The sequence below is a fragment of the Lagopus muta genome, chromosome 1, assembly GCF_023343835.1.
Source record: "Lagopus muta isolate bLagMut1 chromosome 1, bLagMut1 primary, whole genome shotgun sequence".
Taxonomy (NCBI): domain Eukaryota; kingdom Metazoa; phylum Chordata; class Aves; order Galliformes; family Phasianidae; genus Lagopus; species Lagopus muta.
In genome coordinates this window covers 124,291,357-124,314,046 of record NC_064433.1, presented here as the reverse complement: position 1 = coordinate 124,314,046, position 22,690 = coordinate 124,291,357, and the positions used below count along the sequence as shown (strand labels likewise).

The window sequence follows — 22,690 nt, the reverse complement described above, 5'->3', positions numbered from 1 at the left end:
CTGAATCATTCAACAGAAATCAGAATACTTTCCAGAACAGAGAATACTTTTTTTTCTTTTTTTTTTTCTTTTTTTTTGTCCCCAGCAACAAAGGGGAAGACACACAGATACCCCTGCCACACACTGGTAGGCTTATAAAACCTCTCTGCAGGAACACATAATAGCTTATGTAGCCTTAGGAAGAAGAAAATGAAAAAAAACAAAATTAAAATACTGGAAAATAAGATTGCCCAAGCACAGCCAGAAAACTGACTAAATAAAACTGTTGAAAAACAAAGCCATAACCCTTTTAGAAATAGCAAATAGGATATTGTGTTTGATAGCCAAGTGGCTGTGTATTTTCTTCAGAGGGTCCAATAGCAAAGTGGATTATTACAATAAGGGCAGAATTGGCCAGGAATCTTATGCAGTGTAGAAGCCAGCACTGGAGGAATTTCCTACTTAGCATGCTAACGAGTAACCCAAGCCTATAAAAGATTTACGTTCCCACTATTGTAAATTATTGCAACTAAAAATGCCCCTTATCTTCTGAGCCTTGTGTTTAACTGCATGGACTTTCCCGCCAGTACATACAAAATTGTTCAGTTTTCTAAACCTCTGAAGAAGTGAGAAGCTGTATGACATTCATAGTTCCATATGATGACCAAAATTATCTTGATTCAAATTATTTCTTAATCACCGATGTGAAAGATGTGTGCCAACAATCAAAGAATGGCTGCATAGAAGCCAAAGAATGGCAGTAGCTTGTGACAAAGCCCTGGCCAGCAGTCACATCTCAGCTTGACACAAAAGGTTGTGAGGAGATGGGAGGCACATTCCCCAGGCATGCAGTGACCCAGCAGACCTCAGAGACACTGATACAGGCAAAGAGGATTTTTCTTGTACTGTTGAAATATTGTTCATGTAAAATCTGGCTATATTGTTGATAGAAGAATATGCAAAAAATCAATCTAGTTTGTTGCTTTATTGGTCATTATTTGCATTGAAAAGTAGGAAGTGTTCAAAATTGTCTTGGTATCTTTAGTATGAACATTTTAAATGTTTTATTAGTAGACCACAAGAAAGTACAAAATTCTCTTGTAGTAGATTTCTTTTCCAGTAAAACATGGGTTATCCAAGCAAAAATGGATCTCAGGACTTTTGTCTTCAAAAAAATACTTTTTCTACTTGCTCATGTACTGGAAAGTAAGTCCTAGTCGCTAATTAAAAGCAAGGAAAAGTTAACATCAGATACATCAACAATAACATTTAGTTTTGATTGTATGAATTCTTGGAAATATAGGAGAGATCCTAACTATGCTTCAGGTTTCTGCTTACTGCAGGTAAATGAAAATTACCCTCTGGACACAGCAAGAAATCCATCTTACTTGGTTGCTTTGTTTCTTTTTTGTTGTTGTTATCGATTGTTTAAAAAGAAGGGGGGTTTGGGGAGGGCAAGAGGCAAATCCCAGTAAACCAGAAAACATGATCTCTTCCACCCTGCTGCTGGAAATTGATTTCTGACCTCAGAGACATTTTTTATTGGAAGGAAGATCTGTGCACAGTGAAAATAATTGTATAATTTTTGAGCAGACTGTGATCAACTTTTCACTTTCTCCTCACATCATTTTCTAGACAACATCAGTCTACAATGAACATATCTTCCTAGAAAACATTCTGTCTATAAAGTAGATGAAAATCCTCAGGCAGAGCCTGGAAGCAGGCACTGTAGCACCTTTGTCACACTGTTAGAGGTCCCCTTCCCTAAGGCAGCTGCCAGGTGACATTGCACCTCTGCAGATGATGATGCTGCATTCTGCCCCCCTGGGGAGCACCAGGGCTCCGTCTGCCATTAGGAGGTTAATGTGGCTGTGCGCCATTTTTGTGGGAAGCGTGTGAGCACAGCCTGTGTGTAAAGGGCTGCCAAGACCATCTCTGTAATGGCAATGTGTATGAAGTGCAAAATGTAGGTAGCAAGCAAATGTACAGCTATTTTTTGAATAAAGCAAATGATGTTATGCTGTAGATTTAAATGATAGATATGAGATAAATATCTATTAACTTTTCTAAAAATATTTGCCAGTATGGGGAATGCAGGAAGTGCAGAATTGAAAAGCCACATTTGAAAGGTTGTGATGTTTTCTCAATTATAAGTAGAGGTTTTTTTACTTTGTTTGCTGGATTGCCACCAAGAGTTTTCATCTCTTCGCAATTGCTTTTATAGATCTGGAGACTCAACTGCCAGAATATGGAATCTCAATGAGAACAGCAACAGTGGTTCCACTCAACTAGTTTTGAGGCACTGTATAAGAGAAGGAGGACATGATGTCCCCAGCAATAAGGATGTGACTTCACTGGACTGGAATGTAAGCTAGCTTCTAAGACTGTGTGTGGTTTTTAACTGTCTAAATTTAATTCGGAGTCAATTACAGCTGCTGCTCTGTATCTTTTATATCTGAGGTGACCAGAACCTCTGTCCTAACCTATTGACCTCTTGTTTCAGATACTCATAATAGACTGAACTTTCCCCTGTAAGCTTTAATTTTCCAGTACAGTTGCCATCTTCAAGCTTAATGATGATGTATTTATGTATCTTTTTTTAGGAGCATGAGTAAAAATAAACTCAGCTAACTTTAAGAATGAAGATTAAACAAGCAGTCTGTGTAGTAATGAAAGCTGATTAATATTGTGTTTGCATCCCATAGTTATTCTGTTTTGGCATGTGAGGAGATGTAAGCACCAGTGAAGCTTCTTCTGAGATTGAGCTATCAAGACACGCTCCTGTCTGAATTATGTTGTACGAAACAAAATGTGCTCACCTGGTAGTCTGTTTGGGTAGGAACATGTGCAGTCATTCTCTTTCACCCATCCACCTTCCAGGTGAAACTGTATTACTTGATCCCTTATTGAACTTCATCCTGCAAAATCTTTTATCCATGTTAGATATTACAGTACTGCACAGGGATAACTGAAGTGAGCAAAGGAAAACAGGTATTCTTAGGAATCCCCAGTGGCTAGGCAGTGTCTTTGAACAGCGTTAAGACTGCTTAATGTCTCCTTTCTGCTGCTGAGCAGTGTAAAATGAACTTAGAAGACTTTGCAGGAACCTTAACTAATTTTGAGATCATTTTCATTCTGTCCATTTTGTTGATATAGACAGTTTTTGTTGTATAGACAGAGTGATCACAATGAATTTAAAACTAAGCACCAGGAAGGATTCTCATCTGTTACATACAGTTTCAGTTGCAGGTCAGAGTCTTGATTTGATTAATCTTTACTGCAATATCACTGTCCTTTGGTGCTAGGTGAGCTAGATGCTTCACAGAAGTGTAAGATAAGGTAGCTGTACAGGTCAGCTTCCCCTATGTATTGTTTATTTGACACAATAAAGTTGATGAATATTACAGAAAGTGCAGGTAAGTTAACAAAGCAAACTAAGATAAGATCAAGAATGCGTATTATTTGTTTTCTGTGTACATTATGGGAAAGAAAAATTGTCAGGAAAAACTGAATTGAAAATTAGGAAGAAGGAAGTTGAAAGAAGAAAATAAGCAAAGATTCAGAACAGTTATGAGATAAGTTGTCAATAGTGCATTCTTCCTCTAATAGTACCTGCAGCAGATCCATACCCTTCCAATCTAAAGTGATACTTTACTTGCATTGGGCTAGTACCTAATATAATTAAATGGTCCTCATTTAACCATCATAAGTGCTTCCAACGTGCTTTCAGTTCTCCAGTGAATATGAGTTACTGATAACAAATTTGGATAAACTGTATGTCTAATCCCTGAGCTTTCCTTCTCTTTTCCCTTTTGTTGTTGCCTTTGTCCGTATCAGGGGCCCACATAAACGTACAGTGAAGTTGACTTGAGTTTCCATATTTTTTCCCCTACATCATTACATATTTGACTTAAATCTGCAACCACTCTGACTGCTTACAGAGGGTTGAGTTGGAGATATGTTTTAAAGAGCTGTTTTATGCTTTTTCCTAATTTTTTATTCATGAAATGTCATCTGCCTTTATTGTTTATTTAGAACTACAATATTAATCATATTCCATTGTGAAATTTTCAATTTGTTTAATATATTAAATCAGTTCTTATCTGTTTTATGTGATTTATGTTACAACAGGAAAGGTTATTTCTAGCAGTCGTATTCAGATCCTTTGGTTCCAAGGGTAAAGCTGATCTCCCTCATATTTAGCCATCTAAACTGGTCATCTAGGTTCCTGCTAAAAGACATGTGCCTTTGTGGTGGTCTGGGCAGAATCTACAGCAAATAAGATCATGAATTACACTCCAGGAGCAGTTAGTACTGCTAGTTCTAGAGGGGAGACTAGGTTACTCTGTTAGTCTAACTCCTGCCTTCTGAACTTCTGCAGGTAAATGGGGTGAATCTCACTCTTAATCTGAAGTAAAATGCTTAGGGACTAATTGCCCACTGCTAACAGTGCTTATTCACCTCAGCTGGTTCCAGAGCCAGGTTCCTTTTGATTTCTCTCATTCTGGCCCAGTAAATCTTTCATTGCCACATAGGGGTTATCCTTCAATGAAGATCTGCCTCCAGCAGGATACATGTAATTTGCTGGTTAAAGTTACCAGGCTTTTTTTCTCATAAGTAGAACCTGTAAGTTCCACTTAGAATTCTGAGACTGCCCATCATGATATTGTGCCTCTGAGCACATGTGGGAGTCTTTGGGCAACCTGGAAGCAGCTCCATTGTGTTAGACAGCTTTCAAGGTGGTAACGGTAGGTAGCTTATATGTTTAGGTTCTACTTTTAAGTGTAGATGCCTGAAATTCATTCAACTGGGATTTGTTAAGGATATTCAGAATCAGTTAATGATTCTTAGTCTCTTATGTCTGAGATGTAATATCTGCTTGTTATCTGGAAGAATCCCAAATAATTTTTTTCTATTTTGTTTTCCTTTTCTAATCCTCTTGAATAAATTACTTCTATCTGATGGCATAGCTCAGTTTTTCAGAGCTGTGCCATCAGAGGGTTTTATTTCCTCATTCTATTTGCAGTACTAACCTTTAGTTTAGATTATATAATAATGATACTGTCCATTTTATTGTGTGGACTCAGATTACCTATAAATTGTAATGCACAAATCTCGGGGGGGGGAGAACATTTTGGTTGGAACAGATTTCATCTAGTATTGACCTTTGACATTTATATACATCCCAACAGAGTGATGGAACACTATTGGCTACAGGCTCATATGATGGTTTTGCAAGAATATGGACAGAAGATGGTAAGTCAAACAAGAATCAATGGTCCTACACAGTTAACAGCAATAAAGAATAAGTTGACTAATTCATAAACAAATTATAATGTTAACTTTTTCTTTATTCCAGGTAACCTTGCAAGCACCTTAGGTCAACATAAAGGTCCAATATTTGCCCTGAAGTGGAACAAAAAGGGGAATTATATTTTAAGTGCTGGTGTTGATAAAGTGAGTTGTAAAAATACTTAATTATAACTTCTAAGTGTGCTGACTCAGTGAGCATGTGCTGTTGAATTCCATAAGACTGTTTTCTTGTGCTCCAGATGCTGTGGGGAGTTTCTTTAATTTGTTCTAATGTGTGTTGGATTTCCTTGGGTTAAGTGACTGAGAACGTTTTTGAGACTTCACATAAATACGTGAATTTTTGTGTGGAAGTTTGTTTTAAAAAACTCTCCATTTGCTCCCTATTTAAAATAGCATCTTAAATGAAAGAAAGAACTGCTTCTACTACTTAAATATATGGTTTTATCAACCACAGCAGTTTCCAAGAAGGAAGTTATCTTACACGTACTGACTGCATTTTTGGCTCATCTAATTATCGAAACTGTTGTATTTGGATAAAATATATATGGCTTCCTTTACAAACATGCAAAATATGGTGGTTCTCAACTGAAAATTGAGCAAAAGCTCGTTTCAGCTAAGTGCGTATTAGAGATTAAAATGAACAGATGACTGCTGATGATGAGCAGAAATCCATTAAAACTGAAACTGGAAAATAAACACTTGCCTAACTTTTGACATCTGAAAAATTAGATTTGTGTGTCATCTTTGGCTTCCTTTGTAAAGTATGGAGAGAAAAATGGTACTTCCAAGTGATGAGTTGCGTGGCCTGTGTTACAGTGGGATGCACAGACAGTGCTCCTCTCCAGTAGTCAAGGGAAATGCACTCAGACTCACTCTAATTTGTAGGGTAGATGAATCTGTATTTTCACATAGTTGTAAAAATGGAAATTTGTGAGAATTGAGTTTTATTCCTTTCAATACTGGCCCGTATGCAGCTCCATTTGTCTCCTAACAACAGTTCCCAGTAATAGCAGTGATTCTTCATGAGATCTGTTATCACCAAGGTGAGGCAGCCTTCATTTATTTCCTCAAAGTACATACTGCCAGTAAGCTGACAGTTCACCTAGATGGTAGTTTTGAGTTGGGAAATTGCTTACGTGTGCTGTGGGAATGATTTAAGCCTGTAGTAAGCAAAGCGTACTTCAGTCTGTCCTGCCACAGTAGCAGGAAGTGGTAGGTACTCTGCAGCTAAACAGTTTATGTTATCATTTAATTATTAGAAATGTAGTATCACTTAGGTTTGCAGTCAAATTCAACTTGCATCTTCAGAGAAATGAAGTCTTACTTGATAACTGAAACAGCTGTAACAAAATGCTTATTATAAATCTGTTGTACTGTCCTCTGGCATTATTCAGTGAGAATATGCCTATTTTTAGCAGTTACATTACTTCCTCTATAGGGGTGATACTTCTATACCCACACTTAGATAATTATTCTGTAATATTTGGAAGGGATTTCTGTTTATTCAGCTGTACAGCACACAAGGCTCTCTGCAGTCAATAATTCTATAATTGCTTCTCAGTGGCCCTCAGAACTCTTCTCTCTATTTGTTCTCTGAGCTGAACAGTCACTAACCATTTTTTCCCCCTTCTTCCTTATGCAGACAACAATAATTTGGGATGCTCACACAGGAGAAGCTAAACAGCAGTTTCCTTTCCATTCAGGTAATCTTTGCAGAGCTCATGTTACTGACGTACAATACACATCTTAATTTTATCAGCCTATTGTAAAAATCTGTCTGCCAGAGAAAAAACAAATTTTGAACTAGTATTTTTGTGCCTTAACTATTCTGAGTAGCGTGGTTTCTGGCTTTATCCCCTTTTAAGTGGGATAGGTTTCTATGAGAAGCAGCTTTGAAAGTCAAACTGAGCTCCAGAAAAGGATTTACATGCCAGCCAAGACTACTCTGCTGAATGCTTGTGTCATTATCTATGTACTTGAGTAGTATCAAGGTTAAAATGGTAACTTTAAAAAGAAGCAAATGCGGATCTCTCAACAGTTTGCATTCTCTGTGGCAAGCATGAAGGTCCTTAAGGATATCTCATCTTTTAGTTTTCACTTGAATTTCTTTTGTATTTGCTTTGTCTAATTATCAGAAGTCAACAGCAATCTTACTTGGACTATCAGTTGTACATCTTGTCCTTCTCAAGAACACAGGAGACAGATTCTGATACAAGATATAGACAAGATATAGATTCTGAGTAGTCTTGAGTAACAGCAATCACTGATGTAATCATAAATTCACATGAGATCAGACTTTTAAGATGATGATTGTATTCATAATCCAAACCTGGTAAATTGTCACAATTAAATATTTCTGATGAGCATAGTCAAACTGAGATTAAAGCCATCAAAAACATTACAGGTTCTGATGCTATAAAGGTTCATTGTAACTAATCATTTTTTCATACAGCAGTCATACACAAGGTACTTACTGGTATTAAAAAACACATCGTTCTGATTCTAAGATGTTAATTTCCACAGTCTTAAATTCGATTTCCAGTTGGTCTCATTCTCAAATACTCACATCTATTTGCAAAAACTTCCACTGTTCAGTGGAAGACAAAAACTTGGTCCATGCACACAGCAGATCCATACTCTACATTTTTGTCACTCCAAGTTTATTAATTCAGTTGTCAGTTTGGAGGAGCCAGTGTCTGTTGACACATTTTCTCATTGCAGCATTTATTGATCAGTCAGAACTGTTTCACTAAACCACATGTTGCACTGTATAATGTTGTAGGTAATGAAATTCTTAGGCTTACTAATCCCTAGCTATTGATCTAAATAGTTATGGGTTCAGAACCTGGTTACCTCTTCAGAATCACGTTCACTGAAGTGTATCTGTCTTAGCAGCATCCATTGGGGACGCATCATCATTCTCCCTTTAGCAAGTTGAAAACTTTAATATTTATTCCAGTGCAATACAAGAAAAATTGTTATGTGCTGTCTTTCGACCATTAGACATGACTGAATTGAATTTGTCATTTCAAATATGTCTTGATAGGAATGTAAAAAACAACAAATTACAGATAGGCCAAAAGCATATGAACAAATTCGTGCCCCTTAAAATCAGTAGAAATCTTTGTCCCTAGACAATTCTAAAGCCAAGACCTCATCTTGACCTTCTTGCTTCACCTTTTCACTAGAACAGACTGACTGCAAATTACTCACCATATCTGGAATCTGAAAATCTTATCAATACAGAGATTAAATGTGGCATTTAAACGTCTGGCCTGCACAGATCATAGTTGCTTAGTCACATACTTGTGTGGCATTCTTCTTTGCATATGTCTTTGAAGTCTCGAAGCGGTTGGCCTAGAAACAACAACATTTTTACTCAGCTCTTACCACTTGCTTAGGTTACACACGTGCAGACAAAACTGTCATAACTTTAAGACTCCTTTATCTAGGTCTTGAAGGCCTCCATCTTGTTGATGTTACGCCCCTGTTCAGACATTTAAGTGCTCTGAATGACTCATTAAGAAGAATTAACTCCATGTTTGAGCTTCTCATTCTAAAACGCACCAAAATTTGATGCAAAGTGGCCTGAATTAACTGATAATTGTTGTAATACATTTGTTCTTGGCATTTATTATAGCTGCGTTTCTTCAGGGCTTGTTGCTGCTTTTACTAGGTGACATTCTAAGTGTTTTCAAGCAATTGGCCAGTGTCCTGTGGTTTTGAAGACACTTTGGCAATTCAATTACTTGCATCAAAATCTACATTGGATTTTTTTTTTCTAGACAGTTTCGTGTAGTTATTTATCCAGTAAACATATGATTAACCACACTAATAAATGAATCTGTATTAATTATCAACATTGTATAATTCAAATTATACAGTAATGCAAATCCATTGCTTCAGGTGCCAGTGGCTTTCAGAAAATTACTTTTCAACTCATGTCTCATGCTAGATATTAGCCCCAAAGGTATATAGCTGTTAATGAAGACAGATCTTTTGTTTGCTCTGGAACAGTAATACAAGTTTAACTTATCCTATTGTATTTAAGCTTGCAGCTTAAAAATAAAAAATAAAAGACAAACAGGCAGTTAGAGAAACAAAATCTTTCACTGTTAGAGATTCACGGGAATCTCTAAGTAATCTGCCTCTCTCACACAGATTTCCTTTACAGTCCTACAAAGAATGGATTCCTTACCTGTCACAGAGCTTTATTAAGAATTTTCTTTAATATTCTAAATAAATACTTGTATTTGAAACAATTCCAGCCCTCTGTTCTCATTTAAAGAGCTATCAGATGGTCAAGTGACGTTCAGTCTCATTTTACAGTTCATGAAAATTAGAACACAAAAAATGTATTTAAATAGAATAGGCTGGGCAGAACAGGTATCTTTTTACCTCTGTATTATAAAAGTATTTCTCTAAGCGTCTTTGCATTAGGGCATTTCTTATTTTAACAACAAGCTTACATTATACTGTTGCCAGAGAGAGATTCAACTTTGCTTTCTAGACACCAGTCTCATTCTGAGACATTCACTTCTCACCAGTGTGCAGAAAATGACGATTACTGTGTTTTGGCAAGTCCCAAATCATCCTCTGGAGGGCGGCAAAACTCTCTCTTGAATTGAAAAAAAGAAAAAAAAAAAAAAAACAACCATGCAGCAGACACAGAAACACTTACTGCAAAGATTTAGTGATTTTTTACAATTTTGCACACAAGTTACAGTTACGTGCTGAGGTGCTGTCGATGTACAAAGTTTCAGTAGTTCAGTCTCCATTAATGACAAACCCTCTTCAGAAACTCATCCTGTGATTTCAGATAGGTTTGATCAATGTACTGATCTTAAATCTATCCACAGCCAGATTGAATTGAATACAGATTATTGTTGATCCACTTGTGCCTGCACAGAGCAGCAAGTTTGCACTCATTGTTGTGCAGAGTATAAAGGAAGATGGCCACGAGCTCCTCCCTCCCGTGTGTAGTATCTGACATTCACATTCTGATCAAACTCTAACCCAGCTGAAATCATCTTCTTCCTTCAGAATTGTTTTTTTTCCCAACAGCTTGGTTGGACTGGCTTACAGAGAAATGAACGGTCCGTGAGCAGGATAGTTTTGCCCTCTTTTGTCCAAAAGATTCTCACAGCTATGTCCTGCACAAAGATCTAAATCACCCACTGCAAAAGAGAAAATTTCAGACAATGTCTGTCAGGCCTGCAACTAGTTGCAGGTGGTAGGTCCACAACAAGTTTTTAGTTTCTTTGATCCACGTGGGTGACAGAAGGAAAATGATTGGGGTTGAATATTTCTTTGCTGTGTTCCCTGATGTTCCGTCTGTTGTTTCTGCTTCACAGCTCCTGCTCTGGATGTAGACTGGCAGAACAACACTACTTTTGCCTCCTGCAGCACTGACATGTGCATTCACGTGTGCAGACTTGGCTGTGATCGTCCCGTTAAAACCTTTCAAGGACACACAGTAAGTTTAAGAAGTCTAAAATGTTAGTGATTAAGTCACAGCCGCACATAATAACGATGACAGCTGATGTGTTTGCATTCTGGAGCCGCTGGCATTATATCCCATTGCTTCCCTAAAAACATATTCTTCGGGAGTGAGTCACTGCCTGTGAGAAGGGATAAACTGTTCTAAATCATTGCAGGAGGCAAAACCTGCAACTTAAACAATGAGACTATTTATATGTAGCAGGAGCTGCAGACTGAAGGCACATAAATAAATAAGATTTTGTTTACCACTGGTGTAATTTCCTTCAGAAAGTGAGAACGATGAATAAGAAGAGAACAGTTTACCTCCAGTTGTTCAGTTTTAAAATCAATTTCATCTAATATCTGTTCAAGATGTATTTTACAACTCATTTTTTAGTACACAGTGCCTGTTAAAGGCTAGTTTTTCCAGCTTTCATTCATGAGAAAACTGCTATCAGATACAGACCTGTAATGTAGATATTAACTCCCAGAACTGGCTATCTCCACACAGAGGAAAGAAAAGTAATGCTTTTGGGGACCTTAGCTAGTGTGTGGTTAAACTCACATTAGGCTGCCATTTTATGGCAAGTTCTATGTTCCTACTTGCAGAACGGTGGTTTTTATGATTATATGAATTGCACCATTTTGCACACAGACCAAATTTTGCTTTCAAATATTTGTACAGTTCCTCTTAATGTCAATTGAAACGTGTAAAACAGATAAAGCGAAATTAACATGTTTTCCAGGATTATTTTCACTGAGACTCTGAGTCAGTCTGTGCTTTAAAAAAGATTCTTTTTCCTTTTTGTGCAACGCTCTGTTAAACTACAGATGTATGACCCTCAAAAAAGCACCAGAAACTTTCTGATTGCCATGGGGATACATTAGGTTTAGTTAATAGCAAAGTGCTATAAAAACTAACCTGGAAAAAATCATGAAATATTCAGTATGCTGAATTTTGTCAGAAATACAGTCTTTTAGAGAGGCCTGTGTTGTAGAACTGCAATACTAAGAATGATAAAGTCCACAAAACTCTGTGCCCCACTGGTATTTTCTGTTGTAGATCTGCTAAATATTAAGCTAAGAAATACTTCAGTTTAAAAATCAGTTAATGATGTGTTATGATTCTGTCTGGATTGAGGGTTTATTTAAATCCTTGCAGTTGAGGAGTTTGAGAGTGGTTGCACTAGAAAAAACGTATCAGAAGACTGATTGTGTGTGCTTTTCACAAACGCAAAATGGTGACCATTCCTACATGATGTTTAAAGAGTTTCTTACAGAGGCAGCTCTTGTTTTGTTCGCCCATGGAGCAGAGCTGCAATTTGTAGTTCACCTTGTTGGAGACATAAAGCTTGAGCGCCCTCTGCTGGGTGCCCAGTACAATGCGGGTAACCTGAATATTCACCTAATAAAATCGCTCTTTATTTCAGAATGAGGTTAATGCTATCAAGTGGGACCCATCTGGCATGCTACTAGCATCTTGCTCTGATGATATGACATTAAAGGTAATATAATCTCCACACCTGCTGATCAGAAAGCAAAAACAAAAATTATTTGGTTTTCAATCTTCTCAGAATCTTCTCCAGAATTATATACTATATGACTGAATACTCATCATGAACAATAGTTTAATTTATCACACGTTTCTTAAAGCCAATGGGAAAGATTGAAAATAGAGAAGTAGCCACTGGGAAAACTGAAACATCCTATCCAAATAAATATCAAGTGACTGATAAGTCACTGTCACAGAATATTCTTAGTTTAAATGTACACATATGTATATTTATATACAGATATATATATACCTGCTTGCCTGTCAATGGAAGTTCATGGCAACTTCCTTATGCCGAGAAGCAGTCTATTGCAAAAAAAAAAGTAAAGGTAAAGAATTTTCCCCTTGGAGTCTTTCTGTCTGAAAGTAATTTCATTGAAGTCACCTGATTTTTTTTTCTAAAAGCCTTGGCCAGAGCAGTGGGACAGGACATTAATATTCAGAGCCCAGCAAAAATCTGAAGTGCTCTCTGAAAATACTTCTTAATCCATTCATTGTATAGGAAGCCTAAGGCAGCTGTACTGCTGGTTTACTTGCCTCTGTTAGGTTCTCGAAGGTAGATGGGATTCATCCAGATTCTGTCTTGGGAATAACATTGGCTACCAGGCCACAGCACTGTACCAGCAAAGTACTGTTAGTACAGAGAGGCTCTGGGCTTGCTGAAATACTTCTTGTCATGGAGCTTTTCCAGCCCAAACTCTTCTCAGTCTTGCTGCTCCTTCCCAGCTGCGTTAAATGAAGGCTATGTATATACAGGAAGATCTATATTGTAAGAACTAAGCCCTCCTTCTGGACTGCAGAGCTAGCCCAACGCTACTGTTAATATATACTGTTTTCTCTGGGCAAAGCAAACATCCCAGGCAAGATACAGGTTTGCAAATAGAATTGCACTAGTAATACACATTTCTCATAACATAATTGAGTTAAAGCTCATATCGCTTTCCACTGCTGATCAACACAGGTAAGGCAAGAGGCATTTCTAGTATGCGCACAGCCTGTGTGTAAGAATGGAAACAGCAGCAAAACCTATAAATGTAGATGAGAGTGAGGTTAACACTGCTTTTTGGAGTATTTTCTCTTAATATGTAGCCATGTAATGTGTTCTGCTCCATCCTGTTCTGTCTTCGCCACATTCCCTCTGGAATCTCATTCCCTGTGGATTCTAGAAACATTTTTCTAGACTATTCAGAGGAGTAGAAATTTACAGAAAATAGGGCTAGGAGAGACAGAAAGAGGACACCTCATCTTGTATTCTACTACAGAGCATATTGCAGTAACCAGTGTTACTCTGCATACACATTCTGACCCCATGGTCAGAGTGACCCAGTTCCACGCTGTTTTAAAAACCACCATGGATTGTTGGTACCAGTTCATTTTTCTGACTGAATTTGGCACAAGAGTCATTTGCTATCACTGGCCTAGCCAAAGGCCTCTATCACTCCTTCAGTGACAGAGACTGCAAATCCTTTTCAGGCAAATTTTGTTCTTCCTTTGGAAACAAATCCTCTCCAGCTTTTTTTTTTAGTTTTTGATATTTTTCTGCGACTTCTTGGAATATGTTGCCTTTTAGCTATAGAATATGGCTCCTATAAAAGTTTTGTGTAACATTTCCAAAAGTAGACTTGGGTATGCTGCTGAAAAGTCATCATAAGAACCTATCATTTCCCTCACAGTGCAAATTATAACAAGTGAGTTAAATTCTTCCTACTTTTTTTGGTATCTTTCCAAAATGGACTATTTTTGACTTACTGTGCTTGCTGTGAATTAGTCCTGTTAGCATAGTCATATTTCCTCAGTTACCTGAAGAACATATTTACTAAGTTACCTGCTGTCTCTGCTGTATGTTGTTTATCTTGCATTTAACTGTTTGGCTGTGCAGCACTGCATACATAGCTGATCTTCTTCCATCATCCATACTGTTAAAAATGCCAGGAAAACAAATGGAGTTTGGGAAGAAAAGGAAAATCTGACTTGGCTGTTGGGAAAACTGCTACATTCTAAGCAGTTAAGAAGAGTTTGCTCTTATTCTGTAAGATGACTGCTGTTGGGTTCTGTGACTCAAACTGCAAGTTGAATTTCTCTGAATAGAATAACTTCAGATTCTGTATGAAAATATATGCATTGGCAATGGCCAGCATAGCAACTATTCAGTTCTTCTGATCGATTGAATAAGTACTATTAAATGTGTGGCACTTTTCCCTCATGGATCTGTTCTGACATGTGCGTGGTAGGTGTCAAACTGCTGTATTAATAAACTCAAATTAGGTTGTGTTTATGTATATGTATGTGTGTCTGGATACTAAGTAAACAAACTGCAAGAATAACATGGAGAGAACTGAAATAAATCACCTGAGATTTTTAATGTTGCTGTTTTTACCCCTTTGCAATTACTCTAATATAGATTTGGAGTATGAAGCAAGATACCTGTGTACATGACCTTCAGGCTCACAGCAAAGAGATTTATACTATCAAATGGAGTCCTACAGGACCAGGCACCAGCAACCCAAACTCCAACATCATGTTAGCAAGGTAAAAATACACCTCTTTCTATTGCCTACCAAGGAGAAGAATCATTGTTCTGACATATAATTCCACTGCTACCTTGCTGTCAGTCTCCTGTTTACAGTTCTAATAAGCCATCTGGTGAATAAAGTAAACAATACCTGCACTTCTAAATCAGGGGGATGGATACAAAAGGCAGAGGAATTGTACCTGAAAGACGAAAAAGAAGAGGAGTTGAGTCATAGGATATTTTAACTTTTTGGTTATCTTGATAAAATGATTGTAAATGTGGCGTTGTACCTTCATATCCAGCATCTGGTTGTTATGAGTGCATGTTTTGAATGAAACAGATGGCAGCCTGTTAAGCCAGTCGGAATGTGTTCTAACAAGGGTCATCAGTTCACCTGGACAGATACTGACTGTTTTTGAAGTCTCGTTAATTAATGGATAACGCTCAAAATTCTACTTAAAAATCTATTCAAAATTCTTCTATGAGTTTAGGAAATCTGGTTACTTGTAGAATGCCAATTAAGGGTTAGTACCATGAGATTATCAAATCAGTTCATGATGTTTTCAATTTGGGAAAGAATCGCATTGAGTTGTTCTATTTCTTTTATTCCTCAGTCTGGTAGTGGACATGGAAGAATTTGGCTTTCTTGGAGTTGTTCTTCTAGTATCATTTTTAGTACCAGTTATTTCCCTTGCCTTTCTCTAGGCCCACAGTTGGGGATGTAGATGATCTATAACAACCAACAAAAAAAAAAAAAAAAAAGAAAAGAGAAACCAGCACTGAAACAAAACAAAAAGAATCACAATTCTAGAGAATTGCAGAATGTTTATTAATAAAAAGTACAAATTCTTAAGGACTAGATTTCTCTAAGATTTCTCTGGAACAGTTTATCCTATTAATGGCAGTGTGCATTTTACCTTCCTGGATAACAGCAGGTGGAACCTCAGAAAGAGGAGCCTGGCCTTCTTTGGGCTAAGACCTACATGTGAGAATTCAGTTCTGTAGGTACAGTCCTTGTCATGGAGAATGGACAATTTAACGTGTTAAGGTTTTGCTGTTCTGTTTGAAACATTGTTTTCTGCTTAGCCAGAAAAAATAAAACTCTTGGTATTCTTTTCAGGCATTGACAGTATCAAACTACAAATGGATTAACACCCAAACTAAGACATGCTTTGTGTTTGAATGCTTCTTGTAGTGCTTCATTTGATTCCACTGTTCGGCTGTGGGACGTTGACCGAGGTGTCTGCATCCATACGTTAACAAAACATCAAGAGCCTGTCTACAGTGTAGCTTTTAGTCCTGATGGAAAATATCTAGCCAGTGGGTCCTTTGACAAATGTGTCCATATATGGAATACTCAGGTACTATTTTGATTAATGTGAATGACACATTAAGAGCAAAAACATAAATGGAAAATATATATACCTCTGTAATGATAGGATTAGCCTGCTTGTACTGACTGACTGATAGAAATCCCAGCATAATGGTTGAGTCACTAGAAATAAGTGATGCTTGTATTTAGTAACAAGATGAGTTCAGTTGTGAATCTGATGCACCTGGCTTATCCTTTGTGGTGGTGAGATGAGGGATACAAAGGGAATACAGACTAGGGATGGGAGATACTCCAGAGAAAGGTGGAGCATTTGGAGTTTTTTCTTCCCAAAGCCAAGAAGTTCTTTCCACTCATGTACTAGATCCTAAGTACTGAAAACAAGCTAAAATTGCTGGGTTCTACTTTCATGTCCACACAGCTTTTTTTCTGAAACTGTTTGGTGATCTGTACGTGCTTGGAAACTGGAAGTTCTCCCGTTACTTGTTTCTAATGCAAGGAGATGTATATTGCACAGAGAACTTGGGGAAGACCCAGTCTCTCTCCTACTGACGGCAAAAGTGCCACACAGTTCCACAGTTCCGTGGATGTGGTTTTGAATATTGATGCCAAAGCACTGAATTAAACAATAAACTTTAGAGGGAGACATCTCAGCTTAACTCCACAGACCTTTACTGCTGTAGAGCTGACAGAAACAGATGTTTAAGATTCATAGTGTAGATTTCTTTCTGGATGAGCCTGTTTCTCTTCAGTATCAAAGACCAGTTTCTTAACTTGAGCATCTTACAAAGATGACTAGACTGTAGTAAGGTGAGATGAACAGTTCCCACGCACCACCACTGTCTTCTCTTTAATATAGTGACACAGAAAAAGAAGGAACTTCCGTGTTGAACATTTGCATGCTCTCTTGCTTTGTAGAGTGGAACTCTAGTACATAGCTACCGAGGCACCGGAGGCATCTTTGAAGTCTGCTGGAATGCTAGAGGAGACAAAGTGGGAGCAAGCGCATCAGATGGATCGGTAAGAAGCTTTCCACGTTGTAAATGTTGAGAGGCAGTTATTCTTCTGGAGAGTGTCAATGAAAAACATGTATGCCTTGTTGCCTTTTCTGGACAGGACTCAAGGTATACACAGCTCCAGACAGAAATAAGTACTTCTGTGGAGTATATTAGAACTGCTCCTGATTTGAAAGGTTTTGTATGCTAGGAGGTGATGCTTTTATTGAAAATGAAGAGTGCTTGTGGAATTGGTAAATACTGTCAAAGATGGGGATGAATTTTAAGTACATACTTGATAAGAACAGCGGTAGTGTTCTTAAATGTCAGTTTTTACTGAGTGATCACGCATTCTCAGAGTTGGTCTGGGGCTTTCTAATTTTACCCCACAGAAGAAATGTACCTTTGAATAGTACCTGTGGGAGCAGTTTTTCAGTACAATACCCAGCAAGTTCATCCCGTGGTAAAGGAAAGCTACTGCTGAACATAAACTAATTACTCATTACAGGGTTTTTTTTGTTACTTGTTAAAAAATTCAGTTAAAGCATGATCAGCTTGTGAAGGACACATGGCTGCTATACATCAACTAAAATGACTCTTCTACACATCTGGCTGGCATAATTCTACTGTAGAGTAGTATTTTTCCACTGTTTTTAATGAAGGGTACACATAGAACATGATTCAGTTATTTGAGTTGTACCATTTGAACTGGTGCCATGCCTGGCTTCCAATAGCTGCTCCAACTAGGCACTTATCTGCTCTATGTCCTGTGTCGTGCCTGACCAGCCTGTGCATATATTTTGGAAATACTTCAAAAATTGAAGGGTTTAAGCAACTAAATAAAGCATATAGTTGTATAAAGGATGTGCCACCAGAATGCTTGTTTGTAACTCAGTGCAATCCCAGCTAAGCCTTCAGTGTATCTTTTCTACTTCTGTTTTGTCCCCTTGCTTGCGTGCATGTAAACAGGTCCTCAAGACAGACTTGATTTGAAGCCTGGGAGTATAGCACACAGCTGGCTGATCAGCCCGTATTCTGGGCTGTATATAAGTAGGAATTCCAGATAACTTTTGAAAATGTTTCTTAATCCTGAGTCTTTTTTCTCTAGGTTTGTGTTCTAGATCTGCGGAAGTAAAAGTGAAGTTTTAGAAGAAATTTCAAATGGACCAGCAGTGAATGTGTGGGGAGAAGCACTCTTCAAAACTATTCTTAACAGCTCCAGAACTGTACGAACTTGAACAAAGTTAGAGTGTACTGTGAAACCAACTCTCCCTGGCCACAGGTGTCTAGTATTTTGTCCGTAACCTTCATCAAGGAGTAAAAACACAGTCACTTCAGAGGGGGAGGGAATGGTTTCCACCTGGAACATTCAGCCTTGGAAGCATGAAGCCACCAGCTAGGCATTGCACTGTTTGGTTTGCGTCTGAGAACTTGCTCTGATGGCTGGGAAAAAAAGCTGTGCCAAAAAAAAAATTAATAAAAAAAAAAAAAAAGAAAAATGCTGTGATAAACCAAAAGGGAAAAAAAAAAAAGTCCTCCTCCATGCGGTGTTGTATTTTTTTCCTTCCAATTTGGACACTACAGTTGCTCTCCCAAAGGACGTTCAAAGACCAGTTTGTACTGATGAAATGCTCAACTTTGTAATCACAACACTTTCTATTTTCTAGACTACTTTTTTTGTTCAGTGGTTTTTCTATCAGCTGGAATATTATAGCCTGGAGGATCCCAGGCTTAGGATGAACTTTTGTTGTTTTCCTTTTATTTCTCCCTTCCACTCCCAACTTCTCCTTCCTTTTTTTCCTCCTTTTTCTTCTTGCCCATTTTTTTTTTCTTTTTTCCCTGTATGCCCATAGTAGATGTAGCCAGGTGGACATGACAATGAAAATTTTTGACAGACTGCTTCTCCTCTCTTCTCTGTTTCTTTTCCTTTCTTTCTCTCCGTTTAAAAGAAAAAGAATCCTCCATGCTTCAGATCTTAGCGTCTCAAGGGCACTTTGAGCAAATTGTGTAATAAGTGCTTTATATAAGAATGCAGTGCTGGGGAAGATTTTTACAGGAGAAAGATGACTTTTAACAGAAAGAACCCAGTGTATTTTTGGAAAAAAAATATTTTTTATGTTGAACACAGTTTTAAAAGCTGAAAATGGCCACCAAATGTAGACCAGTTGTGTAATTCAAGGAAAAATAATGACAGAATCCAAGGAACATGAAAGGTGCAGTATCCTTTTTGTCTTCTCTCTCAGAAAGTGCTGTAAGGCCGAACACCATCTGATAACATAAATGCCAGTCATTTATTAAGAGACCTCTTCCAGCAGCCAGGGATTTATACGTCTCTTCTCACTTTTGTGGCTGTTTGATGATTTACGCTTATTAAAAGGAATTTGTAGCTTTGAGACCATAAATATAATATTCAGTTTTGTGAGTGCATATTTTTGTTTATCCTCAGTAACGTGGGGAAAATGATTGTCCATCTTCTTTCCTCAAGAGACAGTTCAGATTTCATACAGACCGTATGTTTGGCTGCCCGTGTCTTTGTTGGGCAGTGCTGCCCTCCACTATTCTTGGCATTCATCCCATCAGCTGTTTCTATTCCAGTGAGTCAGTGACTTAATGGGACCAACTGGACCAAGATACATTGACGGTGGCTATCAGTGTTGAAGAATGGACTCTTGCCACACTCCTGACCATCTGTGGTCGGCACATGCCTAAAACCGGGCTCTTCCTTTGCATCTGGAAGTGCATCACCCTCTGCCTTGTGTTCTCCATGTGTCAAAAAAGACTCTGGGTCTGCAGATGGAGGGTCACTGTCTGTCCAGACAGGTTTAGCTTTGAGTGCTCAAAAGACAACATAGAATTCGTAGAACTCTCAATTTGATGAGGACCTGATAAACAATATATCAACTATATTTCTTAACATATATATCATGATAAAGTTATAGTGGGCAAGAACGACAATAAAGACTTCTGAAGTACCACCTATCCAGTTTGGACATGATTTCCTTACTGTGAGCTAGACATCTGCAGATGAAGATTTCTGTACTGTAAGAGCAAATGATGGATGCAGGAAAGGTATAGGAAAGCCAAAGGCAGAGCTTGCTAGAAGAGGTGTAAATGCTGAGGCAGCCTTCGGTTGGTGGCTGTGTTATTCAGACAGATCCTCAGAACTGCCTGAGCTGAGCTGCTATCCTCCCTAGCCTGCAGGCAAGGTAAGGGTTTGTAGGACAGAGAAAAGGAAACTGAGAACTGAAAATCGCACAGCACATTCCCACCCAAAGTCACTATTTCTGTAACACAGAATCTGTCCTTTGATTTGACCACAGCTGCTGAAGTAGTGATTTGATCCTAGCAAAAAACAAGAGCCTTGATACTGAACTGGTGGTGCAAGACTACTGGGCAACAGCATAGTGGAATTTGTATTTCCTTTTTTCTCTTGTATTTTCCTCTCTTTGTACTTGAATCTTTACAGTACCTGAGTCCTTTCTGTGGAACCAGGCACTGCCAGCTTCAGTTGCTTTTCTTAAAGATACGTATTTGGAAAGGAGAAAATAAGGAAAAGTAGCTGCAAAAAGTGCTAATTAGTCTGAGGGGAAAGCAGCTGTATGGTATTTTGGTTATTAATTACAATTAGGCTTGTTTATAATTTGTATCAGAGAACTGGACACTGGATGGTATTGAGGACTGTTTTCAGTGTCAAATATGTCTCTGTAGTTTGTAGATTCCTGCTCCAGGAGTGTGGCTGTAATTGAGCACAAACAGCTTTGTACTGTTTTATAGCAGCTCCGTGCTCCTGCTAATTTAAGTCACTATTTACAAAAGAGTACTTACTAGAAGAGAGACTTGAATTTGAATGCGAAGGTTTTATGTGGTTTTCTGAAGCACAGTTGGGTTGATGCTTGGAGAAGAGTCATTGCATGTACATGGTTAACTTCCCAAGCTGCTTTTGGGTGGCATTTCTGAGAACATCACACAAAAGTTCCCAGTCTGCAGAGAGCGGAGGGCAGAGTGGATGGGGCCCTGGGCTGGCTCTTGTTGCCCATTGTGCAATGCTTGAATTCAGCCAGACCTCAGGATTCAAAGACATGGGCTTGCTCAATCTGAGTTTGGCTGTGCCACATGACTGCCTCCTTGCTCAGCCTGAGCTTTGTGCTTGTTCCAGAAATAGATACTGTAGGTACCTCAGCAGTGTCAACAGTGTGTGCTTCTTTTTTCTTTCTCCTTTTTGCAAACTGCTGGTGAGAATGACGCCTTTCCTCTGCCAGTCTGCATGGAGGTAAGAAGCCAAGAAAATTCTGATATGGGTAGGTTCGCAAAGCTTCTTTGTGAGGGAGGCTGCCCTCCTGGGAGTTCTCTGGACAAACCCATCAGATTGGCAAGCACCATGTTGGACGAGCCAACAAAACTTTCTTCCCCTCCCTAAAGACTGGAAGATCCTCTGAGATACTGCAGTAGGTCGCTTTCAAATAAAAAGTGTGCAGCTGTTGAGACTGAGGAGAACTAAAGATGTAGTTGCAAAGGATAATCCTGTCCCAGCAGGCTGGTGCCTTTAGGACATAGGCAGTGAGAAGGCTTCTCCAGGCATCAGTTCAAGGCAAAATCTAAACCTAGGCCTTTGGGACTGCTCTCACTTTCCTCTGTTGCTGAAGAAACATCCCTAGGCTAATACTGCCATTTTGTGGCTGCCTCTGGAACAGAATAGCATGAAACAACAGGCCAGCAGACTTGAGCAATGTTCTCGTGCAGTAATTTTGGATTTTGTTTATAGGTTTTTTTTAGTGAGAGAGAATTAAAAAAAAAAAAAATAGAACAACCACCTAAGTGACCAAACAGGACTGTGGAACCATCAAGAAGCTGATTGGATTTTGTCATTGCTGGCTGTCTGGAACTGGCCTTGAAGTGAAAAAAACAATTTGTGAAAAACCTCTCCGCTCTGTGGGCTAGAAGGATACTGGATCTTTTATACAGAAAACACTGGGTCCCTTATGGGGCACTAACAGGCCTGACTTACAGGGTTATACACACATTAACCCCATGCTACATCTTAGAAATTTCCTTTTAATTTGTTAAAAAAAAAAATGAGAAAAAATAGCTAATTTTAGAGCCAAGTGAAGTGCACTTTGTCAAATGTAAGGGTCTGCTTTGTTTTTGGGTTTCTTTTTTCTTTTTCCCTTTTTAATTTTTCCTCCTTTTTTCCTCCTTTTGCCTTTTTAAAAGATGTGGTTCTTTGTCAATTGCAGAAATGTTCTTTCAGCCACTCACTGAAATTCTGAATTCTGGCTTCTGCAGTTTTTATTGTCTGTGTCAGACTTGCAGCCAGACTTGGTTCTCATTTCAGCATTTCCCAGGTTCTGTTGAAACAACATCAACCCTTATTTTGTTTCTCCCCCACCCACACTTTCTTCAAATTCACCTTGTGTATTGTAGCTCATTTGTTTTAAGGAGAGAATCAACAGATCATATTCAGTGTCTTGAATAAATTGCTATATTTTGATATTAGAGAATTCTGTGCGTGTTGTTCCTTATTCTTTCCT

At 38.3% G+C, this 22,690-nt stretch overlaps 1 protein-coding gene across 4 annotated transcripts in view; it reads left to right on the top strand.

The window, feature by feature from the left end:
- TBL1X (transducin beta like 1 X-linked) overlaps positions 1 to 22,660 on the top strand; it is a 198,612-nt gene extending 175,952 nt beyond the window's left edge. For all 4 annotated transcript variants that reach the window (XM_048934276.1, XM_048934274.1, XM_048934275.1 and 1 more), the window contains 10 exons: positions 2,204 to 2,345; positions 5,172 to 5,235; positions 5,339 to 5,436; positions 6,935 to 6,995; positions 10,647 to 10,768; positions 12,204 to 12,278; positions 14,727 to 14,854; positions 16,033 to 16,198; positions 17,086 to 17,187; positions 18,271 to 22,660. In XM_048934276.1, coding sequence (XP_048790233.1) covers positions 2,204 to 2,345; positions 5,172 to 5,235; positions 5,339 to 5,436; positions 6,935 to 6,995; positions 10,647 to 10,768; positions 12,204 to 12,278; positions 14,727 to 14,854; positions 16,033 to 16,198; positions 17,086 to 17,187; positions 18,271 to 18,297 — 985 coding nt within the window. In that variant the 3' untranslated portion in view covers positions 18,298 to 22,660. The remainder of the gene's footprint in view (positions 1 to 2,203; positions 2,346 to 5,171; positions 5,236 to 5,338; positions 5,437 to 6,934; positions 6,996 to 10,646; positions 10,769 to 12,203; positions 12,279 to 14,726; positions 14,855 to 16,032; positions 16,199 to 17,085; positions 17,188 to 18,270) is intronic.
- The last annotated feature ends 30 nt before the right edge of the window (positions 22,661 to 22,690 follow it).